The sequence below is a fragment of the Ictalurus punctatus genome, chromosome 19 (assembly GCF_001660625.3).
Source record: "Ictalurus punctatus breed USDA103 chromosome 19, Coco_2.0, whole genome shotgun sequence".
Classification (NCBI taxonomy): domain Eukaryota; kingdom Metazoa; phylum Chordata; class Actinopteri; order Siluriformes; family Ictaluridae; genus Ictalurus; species Ictalurus punctatus.
Genome location: NC_030434.2, coordinates 20950884 through 20961353, shown reverse-complemented (window position 1 = coordinate 20961353; position 10470 = coordinate 20950884). Strand labels below are relative to the sequence as shown.

Genomic DNA, 10470 nt, shown 5'->3' with positions numbered 1-10470 from the left:
CCCTCCAATGTTAATAGGTAGGGGGAAAAATTACCATGATACTAAAACTAAATACAAACTAAGTCATGATTTTTGAACGATAAAAAACGAAATCAAAACTAATTATGCACCATTAAAACAAACGAAATTGAAATCCAAAATCCAAAATGAAATAAAAATACTTTTAATAAAAATAGTAGTATTTGTAAAACTATAATAACCCAGGTTAGCATCTGAAGTTCCTGAAGATCATGAGAAGAAGAAAAGTAAGTTTTTGCGTTCCTTTTTTCTTTATTTCCAGTGATATTGAATGTTGACGTCAATTTGAAAGTACAAACGTGACACAGAGTACAGACTGAAAGTAAATTGTTAAGCACAAAATACAGCTGAAAAGAAAGAAAGCAATTGTTGCCTACGATGAGAAAACATTTTTTTCAAATAGTTAAATGCATGTTTTCTTAGATTCAGTGTTGAAAATGATAAAAGTAGTCATCATTGCACAGACAGTATCATTCATCACAGATAATTACATCATCAGTATAATTATCTCTACAAATTATATGTACAAGTCATATGAACATGTTTAGTACAAGTATGATAAATAATAAATAGGATCAAACTAAAATGTTGGGTGGAAGAAGTCAGTGTACTGTTTGTGTGAGAAGCAGAGACACACTCAGGGCCTTGTCATATCGGGATCTAACGATCGTGGAGTTCGACTTTGTAAACTCCCAGGGCAATTAAATGAAATTCAACTAAAAAATTAATTATAAAATGTTTTTTATATATATATATATATATATATATATATATATATATATATATATATATATATATATATATATATATATTGATTGATTGATTGATTGACATTCCTAATTCATATTCATAATTTTAGAACCTTCCAGAATTATTCTTGTAAAATTAAAGACTTTCACAAAATATAGTCTCAATACATACTTAGTCATTTTACAAATTTTCATTCACTCTCTCTGCAGCCTCTCTCACTATTGTACTCACAATAATATACAGTGGCTTGTGTAAATATTGAACCTTTGTAGGGTTACACTCTGGAAATAGTAGGAATTAGCACCATCCCTACAGTGAAGCATGCTGATGTTATCCTTGGCCTCTTGATTGTTTCTCTGACTAATGCCCTGGTAGACAGCCCCCTTTAGGCAGAACTGTGGTTGTTTCCTATGTTTTAATAAGTGTTCTTTGCAGGATATTCAAAGTTTAAGACCTTTTTAAAAAAAAAACCTAACCCCAGTTAGGCCCATTAGTGTTCCAGGTTGTAACACTAAAAATGTAGTACATTTTAAGGGGGTGAATACTTATGCAACTTATTCTACTGTTTAATCAGACTTTGTTTGCACCAAGTTCAGATGGCAGTGTCAGGTGAGACATCAGTTTGGTAGGATGAATTCTGCCACCTGAGTACTGTCCTGGTAATCATTTCCACTGCCAATGACCAAAGCCCCCAGCAGGTCAGCGTGCTGCTTTGAGCTCAGTGTGGTGCAATCGTGATGTATTCTGATCCAGGACTGACCTGCCAGATAAGATAATGTTTTGGCATTCTGTCCTACAGTAAATGTGCACACACACAAAGTTTACAACTCACCTCTCTTTATCCGTTGTCCCGGGTCTACCAGGAGCTCTGCCCCCACGCTGTGGTTGATCGGCTCCCCAGCTCTGACACGGCCTGCTCCTAACTTGTGCAACACCATGGCTAGGGCCATACCATCTATTCCCAAAACTGTGCCTGAAAATCATATAGTTGCATGCTGACCATCTATTTTAAATGCTGGCCAAAATAAGACGCATTTAAACATGTCCTCATTGAAGCCTCTAATTTACAAATGAACATCAAATACTGTAGTAGTACATATTTTATACATATTACCATCATCCGGTGCCTCAAGCTCTGTCTGGTACTGTGCACGCCTTAGGTGCTTAAAGTATTCAGCCTTTTCTGAGCAAAGGGATCGGCTTATATGTGTAGCCACCCCTTGGGCTTCCAGCATGGCCTGAAACTTCTGCAAGGCCATCCCATTCATCAGGACCTCACTGATTGCCTTCTGCCCAGCCTCCAGAGTAGCTGATCGGCCGCTCATCTGCAGCAGGTAGCTACCTACGTACACATAATAACACACTGTGAGAGCTTAGCAGTGACTTGTACAGTAGATGGAACCACTGAGTCAAGGACATTTTGGAGAAGCCTGGCTGAAAGTGGACAGGAAGCTATTCTTAGGCCAAGTACACTTGGGGATTGATTGATGGAATGATGGATGGATGTTTAGTACCACCCTGTTGTTATCTGATAGCAAAAATCTCTGAGCAGTTTTGAAAGTCTACTCTCAAAGGAATACTCCAGTGTTTTTCTTTTCTTTCTTTTTTTTTAAAAACTTCTTTTTATTCCATTTTATCAAGTGCAGTCGTACAGTACAATCAGAAGTTCAGAGATATAGCACAGGTATAAATGTCCTACAGGGCAGTCCATGGTTTCCAATATCCTCTCAGTGTCCACACATATTTCCCCCTCATGGGACAAAATGGCAAGTAAGTGGTTTACAAACACCAATACAGTAAATAGATCAAAATCAATCAATCAATCAAAAAAATAGAAAAATAGAAGCACAGTAATAATGAATAAATAATAGTAATGCGTGAATAACATCAAGATGGCATTCAGATTTAGATAACAAACAAGATCTACTCCGACTCCTACAACAAATCACATAAAAAACATGAGATGATCGGGGACCATTTAATTGAAAATATTTCTGTTTTTAGTTGTAATTTTGCAGTTATATATTCCATGTAATAAACATCCTTCACCCTTTCCCTCCATTGTGATATCATGGTTGGCTACGGCTTCAGCCAGGAGACCGTAATCATCTTCTTAGCTATTAAGAGTAAGACTCTCAGTAAGAATGTCATATTATTGCTCTCCACATCCTCTGGAAGTAATCCCAATAAATAACAAGATGGTTCTAAAGGCAGTTCTATATGTAAACATTTTTTTAAATTTCATTTTGTATGCTTTGCCAATATTCTGTTAATTTTGGACACTCCCAGAATATGTGTGTATGGTCTCCCACCAGGCCGCAACCCCTCCAACATTGATCTGATCTGTCTCCAAATTTTGAGGTAATAAGGGGAGTTCTGAAAAATCTCATCTTGACTTTCCATTCAATTTCCCTCCAAATGGGGCTGTTTGTTATTTTGTGTCCCTCTCCGCAAGATAGTGCCCATTTTTTATCTGGAATAATGGTATTCATCTCCAATTCCCATTTTCCCTTAATGTCCAAACTGTCATCCTTTAGTTCTTCTTGTAAGATCTTATATATGTGTGATATGATCTTCTTTTTAATGGTTCTTTTGCTTATTAACATAAAAAACCATTCTATATTGAATGGCGAAGTGCATAGTTTATCCCATTCTTTGTGTGTCTGTAAGTAATGCCTTAGCTGCAGGTATCTAAAAAAAATCATGGGCTGGCAAATTATATTTATGTTGGAGCTGTTCAAATGACAATAGGACTCCTCATTCAAATAACTGATCTAACATAATTGGACCACTTTCTTCTCATTTTTTGAACCCTGCGTCTAATTTGAATGGGAGAAAGTCAGTATTGTGTATCTTCATTGTTCTAGAAATGAATGTGGGGAGTCTTAGCTTCTTTCTCACACTTGCCCATATCTTTAAAGTGGTTTTAACCCATTGATTGCTTTTTTTTTTTTACTCTCTAAATATCTTGGTGCATAAATGGGACTGTGTATAAATAGGACATTAGAGCATTCACTCTGTTCTATCCCGACCCAAATGGCATCTTTATCTTGAGAAATCCAGGAGACCACTGATCTAAGCTGGGCTGCCCAGTAGTAGTTTTTCAAGTTAGGAAAGTCTAGGCCTCTGTTTTCTTCGGAGCATAACATTCTTTTAAATTTTATTCTAGGTTTTCTATTGTGCCACATATGGCCATTTATTAATTATTTTAAATGTAGTAACGGGAACCTCTACGGGCAGGGATTGGAACAGAAAGAGCAGCCTTGGCAATACGTTGGTTCGTATTGTTTACTCCAGTGTTTTTCAACATAATCTCTATCTATCTCTGTCTACTGCTTCTGTCGTAGTGTATGTATGATTACCATCAATGGAAAAAAAGAGTTTACTCAAAATACATTCATAATGAAAGTCTAAAGGCGGTTGTTGGGGGGAAATGCACCTTCTTTTAAATTGTTATCAACATCTTAGCTCTCTGTATAGTTTATCCTTTCACAGTTGTGACTGCTTTATCAGATGGAAGAATTTGTGGTTATGTGAAAGCATGTACTTTTTTCCTGTTTGCTCCAATCTGCCAATCTCTTCCCAGCTTGCACCTATCAAACGTCAGCTAACAGACGCAGAGGGTGAGCGATAATACGTGCTTCCCGGAGACACATGAAGCCAGCCAACTGCATGTTTTCAAACCACTCCTTGTGCTGCATCACATGGCAGCGTAATACACTCCAAGAAATGTGGTATCTGCCCTCTTATGTATACATGAGCTCATAGACACTCATGATTGGCTGGTGACACTGTGATTGACAGGGGAGAGAACGTGTCATCATTCCTCTCAGACAGCACAGCCATTTTTGCTCTCTCAGCTTCCCGCTGCAAATGGCTGCGGCATTGTCAGGACTCGAACCCAAACCATGCAAGAACAGCTTTGGTAATAACTTTCTCTCATCTCTGTTGCCCTGACCTCTATTATAAGTACGTTTTTCAGTTCTCTGTTCAGTACAGGAAATTGTGACGAAAGTCTCGTCAGATATATACAATAGGTAGAACGAGATCATGTTGAAAAACATTTCTAAAACTCTTCCCACTTTGAAATCTCTCTGACTTCACATGACAAATCCTCCTTACCCAGTGATGTAACCAGGTTCTTCAGGTCGTCAGGGCCACGCCCTTTGAGGCATTCCAAAGCTTCACATACCTCTACAGCATTTCCCACACATCGGCCAATGGGAGAGTCCATCTGACTCAACACCGCCCCTGTTTTTATACCCAAGCTGTTTCCCACTGTAACCTACAGATACAGAGCCAAGGTTATTGAGAGAAAAGTCTGTTTTTCTCTCACTCTCTCTCATCCTGACACACAATGTCTCACCAGTGACTGGGCGAGGCGCCGAGCGCTGTTCAGGTCTTTGTAGAGAGCAGCCTTACCAAACTTCACGTCTAACACGAGTGCACTTAGACCTTCAGCAGCCTTCTTTGACAATATTGATGCTGCAACAAAAAAAAGAACAAATATACTCACAACATCAGGACATGAAAGACACAAGCTATCAATACATTTAGTATTTTTCCGCTGATCTCACCTGTTATAAGTGGGACACTGTCAACCGTAGCTGTGATGTCCCTGAGAGCGTAGAGGACACGATCTGCAGGTACCAGAGTCTCTGTCTGACCCACAATGCAACAGCCTACATCCTGCAGTATCTGCTTCACCTGCCCACCCACACAAGCACATGCTACTTCTGAGTAGGTTCCTGGCACAGAGTCATTTCATATCTAGTAGCAATAGATATGAAGGTCCAAGGTCATTTCATATCTAGTAGCACTAAAGTATAGCCAGTGTTTGGTAGTCTGATAAGTAAATGTAGTTTGACTACACAATCTACACAATCTACTTGGATTCGTTTGAGATTAGTTTGTAATCTTTCCAGTTTACAACCTCAATTCCAAAAAAGTTGGGACGCTGTGTAAAATGTAAATAAAAACAGAATGCAATAATTTGCAAATCTCATAAACCCATATGTTATTCACAATAGAACATAGAAAACATATCTAATGTTTAAACTGAGGAAATGTACCATGTTAAGAAAAAAATAAGGTAATTTTGAATTTGATGGCTGCAACACGTCTCAAAAAAGTTGGGACAGGGGCAACAAAAGGCTGGAAAAGTAAGTGTTACTAAAAAGAAACAGCTGGAGGTTAATTGGCAACAGGTCAGTAAAATGATTGGGTATAAAAAGAGTGTCTTAGAGAGGCAGAGTCTCTCAGAAGTAAAGATGTACAGAGGTTCACCAATCTGTGAAAAACAGCATCCACAATTTGTGGTACAATTTCAGAATAATGTTCCTCAATGTAAAATTGTGAAGACTATGAATATCTCATCATCTACAGTACATAATATCATCAACAGATTCTGAGAATTTGGAGAAATCTCTGTGCGCAAGGGACAAGGCTGAAAATCAATATTGCATGCCTGTGATCTTCGGTTCCCCCAGACGGCACAGCATTAAAAACAGGCCTGATTCTGTAATGGAAATCACTACATGGGCTCAGAAACACCTCCAGAACTCATTGTCTGTGAACACAGTTCACAGTGCCGTCCACAAATGCTGGGTAAAGCTCTACCATGCAAAGAAGAAGCCATATGTGAAAATGATCCAGAAACGCTACAGTCTTCTCTGGACCAAAGCTCATTTAAAATGGACTGACGCAAAGTGGAAAACTGTTCTGTGGTCAGACGAATCAAAATCTGAAATTCTTTTTGGAATCCATGGACGCCGCATCTTCTAAACTAAAGAAGCTTTTTATCAGCGCTCAGTCCTGCATCTCTGATAGTATGGGAGTGAATTAATGCCTATGGAATGGTCAGCTAGCACATCTGGAAAGACTCCATCAATTCTGAAAGGTATATACAGGTTTTAGAGTAACCTACTGTATGCTTCCCTCCAGATTCCATCCCATCTTTACTCCTGAGAGACTCTACCTCTCTAAGATACTCTTTTTATACCCAATCATGTTACTGACCTGTTGCCAATTAACCTAATTAGTGGCAAAATGTTCCTCCAGCTGTTTCTTTTTAGTAACACTTACTTTTCCAGCCTTTTGTTGCTCCCGTCCCAACTTTTTTGAGACGTGTTACGGCCATCAAATTCAAAATTACCTTATATTTTTCTTAAAATGGTACATTTCCTCAGTTTAAACATTTGATATGTTTATGTTTTATTGTGAATAACATATGGGTTTATGAGATTTGAAAATCATTGCATTCTGTTTTTATTTACATTTATTTACATTTTACATAGTGTCCCAACTTTTTTGGAATTGGGGTTGTATTTGGTTTCATGTTCTAACAGCATGTCCTGTCATGTTTCAATCCTCTTACACCACAACAATCTTATAACACTCGTGATTTACTAGTACATTTGATCAGTTTATAGTTACATTTAATGTTGTGGAACGACCACAAGTTAGTTCCTGTTATCACTTGCGTTATAGCAGTTATAAACAAATGTTGGATCATTAGCAAAAAACTGCAAAATGCAATGTCTTCTGTCCTGAAGGCCTTCCTGTGTCTGAAAACTTAAAGGAACAGCTTTAAATCTGACAAAGCCCTGACACTGTAGACTCCTTCCAAAATGCTAAATAACCGATTCCATACCGAAAACTTCACCATATCAACAATTATATATATTTCTTTGTTTAAAAAATCCATTTATTATTAGGCGATGATTACATTTAGTGTCCAGTATACGTCCTTATGTATTAGCTGTTACTATAGAAACGATAACGTATTAGAACAAGCACATTGATATAAACCTGTGATTTGCCTTGAGGTTCACACTATTCTCATTAATGTTAATAAATTCTCTGACCAATCAGATTTGAGAATTCAAAATCTCTGTGGTGTAACTAATAATAAGAGACAGTCAGTGTACCTGTTCTACTGACAGGTGGATGTTGAAACCTGGGATGGACTCCAGTTTGTCCAGTGTGCCTCCAGTGTGTGCAAGTCCACGTCCACTTATCATAGGGACCTGCATGGATCAGAAACTGATTAGACAACAGTTCTGAATTCATCACTGGTCCATGAATACTACAATAAAGGCTGTGCATGTTTTATACTAAGCATTGAATTAATAAGCAACCCGTCTATTCACCTTGAACCCACAAGCAGCCAGAGCAGGGGCCAGTGGAAGGCTGACCTTGTCTCCGACCCCACCCGTCGAGTGTTTATCCACAACAAGCCCCGCCCATTCCTCGGGCCATTTCAAAACTTCACCCGACATCATCATCTCCTTCGTCAACACCATAGTTTCCTCGACAACCATGTTCTTCTGCCATATGGCCATAAGCATTGCACCTAGAAAACACACGTTTAAGTTTAAATCATAAACACATCTCTCCCCATATCGTTCTTCTATCATGTCTAAAATTGTCTTACTCTTCCGCGATTGAAATTTCTATCTTTCAAACCCCTTTCTGTTATGATCTCTTGTTGATATCACCTACTCATATTGCATCATGCCACCTTGGAAAGTTTCCTTTCATTTAAATGAATTTAACCTTAAGTTCAGCCTTGACAAAAATAACTCACAATTGTAAGCATTCATGGACCTAACTCCTCCAAGAAGAATGCACAAGAATTCACACTTTTTATTCATTCTGAAGTGGTAGTTTAATCTGGACTGGATTTCAGAAGTGTAAAGGAGCAGGTTATGAGAATATTATAGAACCTACTTGACACTATGTGACGTCTGTCTGTCTGTCAAAACTAAGAGTAGTTTTTATGGTTGATTACTTTATATTCTGATGAAGTAGAAACAAACAGTTCATCAGAAAATATTAAAGGCAGGTTCACACAAAAATAATACTAGAACCGGGCAGGATAGTGGTCTTTAATGGTGGACCACTGTCTGGATGCAGACCCAGTAAAACATTTTTAGCGGACTGAACCAAGACTCTGTGCTTCTACTTTTCTAAACATGAACGATCTCAGCAGATCCTCTGTCGCAGTTTATCCTCTCACATACATTAATGTAAAAAGACCAGAGACGAGCTACAGTGGCTTGTTTAAGGAAAAATGGGTGATGAAAACTATATTTAAAGATGAATGGACAGAAAAGGATGAATTTATTCAAATTAAAAGTGTTAAAATGAGCCACCACTATGCATCAAATCATTTATACCCATCAACTAATAATTAATGGTTAAGAATTAAATGTTAACTATTGTTGCCATTCAGTGATGGAATTTTGCAAATTTTAGTACAATAGTGCTCTAGTGCATTTCTTAATTTTCAACATTGTTCCGGTTCAGGAGTAAAACTTGGGCCCTTACTAGGAACTCAGATGCTGTGCAAATATGTCCTCTTACACAACATATTGGCTTTGGCTTGGGGATAAACTCAGTACGCAAAAGGTTGTAGAGGCACATTTCTGTTCCATCAGATTCATAACTGGTGATAAATACTCATCATTTAAAATAGAATCAACTTCTCTTATAATGTAGTTCATGCACTGGACTGAATGAAAGATTTCATTTTATGATGGTGTTTGCTTTCTTTTATTTATTTTTTTTTAGTAAAGAAGATAATTTCTGATGTCACCTTATGCATACCTCACCCACATGTCCTATACACTCTGTTCACATGCAGCTTAGCTTACCATAACTGCTCTGTATAGAGTCTCACCTATTTGACTCTCCTGAATGTTGCATGTTTTGACTCCTTCTATAAAGGCGTGGATCTCCTCTGCGCTCAGCTGACCACCGTCCCGTTTCCGCCTGATTATCTCTGGGAAACTACTGGCACCCATTGTGTGTGACATCCTTGCACTCACGTGGGTGTGCTTGCAAAACTGTCAGCTGCATGTGGCAGAGAGCGAGACACAGTAAACCCAAATATTTCATCAGTTGCACCAAAGTTAGGACCTTTCTATTTTTATTAACATTGACTCGGTGTTCAAACAGTGCATAGAAAAGACTGGTGAATCTACAGTGTTTATACAACTCCAGCCGAGCACAATGAGTTCATTAGATGCTTCAAGAGTAGCTAAAGTAATACAGTTACTAAACCACTAATATCAATTGATTAATTCAGTAATTAAACAGTCAGTACAATACCGGGAATTTTTCTGTGTAGCAAATAATCACACGCTTTGGAATAATCACAGTAACCAAACTGAAATAATCCATCAAAAATATAATCTTCCTCATTTAGGTAAATAGATAAGTAGATTAATTATCTGAAGAAAATCAAAACAAAACAAAAAAAAAAACAGCTTCAAACTGAGCAAAAAAAAAGAATTCCAGGAAAACCTACCTGTTACAGTTAGACAAATATGCACACTGACTGCAGTGCTGTGAACCCCCCAAGCTCAGAAGTGTGTTTAATGCTCACAGCCTCTAATCCAATCATCCGGCACGCTCAGGCCCACCTGCCTGTCACACATTAACTATGACAACCACTTGCTCCTGTTCCTCTGCTTTATACGGTTTTACGCAAATTCTTCCGATTACATCACTACCCTGATTTATTTGAACGTAATTAACTATTTCATTTACCACATAGTCTGTTTTTGCAGACTAACATAAGCCTAGAATGTTTGTGTAAGAGAAAAGTTAGCCTTCTCATGAAAGTTGTATCAGAGTTTTGATTGGCAATAGTGTGTACAAGTGTGTAAACTAGAGATGCACCGATGTATCGGCTGA

The 10470-nt window shown here is 38.0% G+C and overlaps 1 protein-coding gene across 1 annotated transcript; it reads right to left on the bottom strand.

The window, feature by feature from the left end:
- Positions 1-250: 250 nt before the first annotated feature.
- Positions 251-10232, bottom strand: tymp (thymidine phosphorylase). Its single transcript, XM_017493695.3, has 10 exons — positions 10082-10232; positions 9452-9624; positions 7920-8122; positions 7698-7796; positions 5346-5475; positions 5135-5253; positions 4891-5053; positions 1883-2110; positions 1601-1741; positions 251-1528 (listed from the first exon to the last, which is right to left on the bottom strand). The coding sequence occupies exons 2-10, from the start codon at positions 9585-9587 to the stop codon at positions 1386-1388; spliced, it is 1362 nt and encodes a 453-aa protein (XP_017349184.1). The 5' UTR covers positions 9588-9624; positions 10082-10232; the 3' UTR covers positions 251-1385.
- Positions 10233-10470: the final 238 nt, after the last annotated feature.

Coding starts and splice junctions, on each gene's coding strand:
- tymp (XM_017493695.3), bottom strand. CDS start 9,587: ATGTCACACACAATGGGTGCCAGTAGTTTCCCAGAGATAATCAGGCGG. Junction 2,111..4,890: donor GAACCTGGTTACATCACTGG/GTAAGGAGGATT, acceptor ATGTGTACGTAG/GTAGCTACCTGCTGCAGATG. Junction 1,529..1,600: donor GGGACAACGGATAAAGAGAG/GTGAGTTGTAAA, acceptor CTTATCTGGCAG/GTCAGTCCTGGATCAGAATA.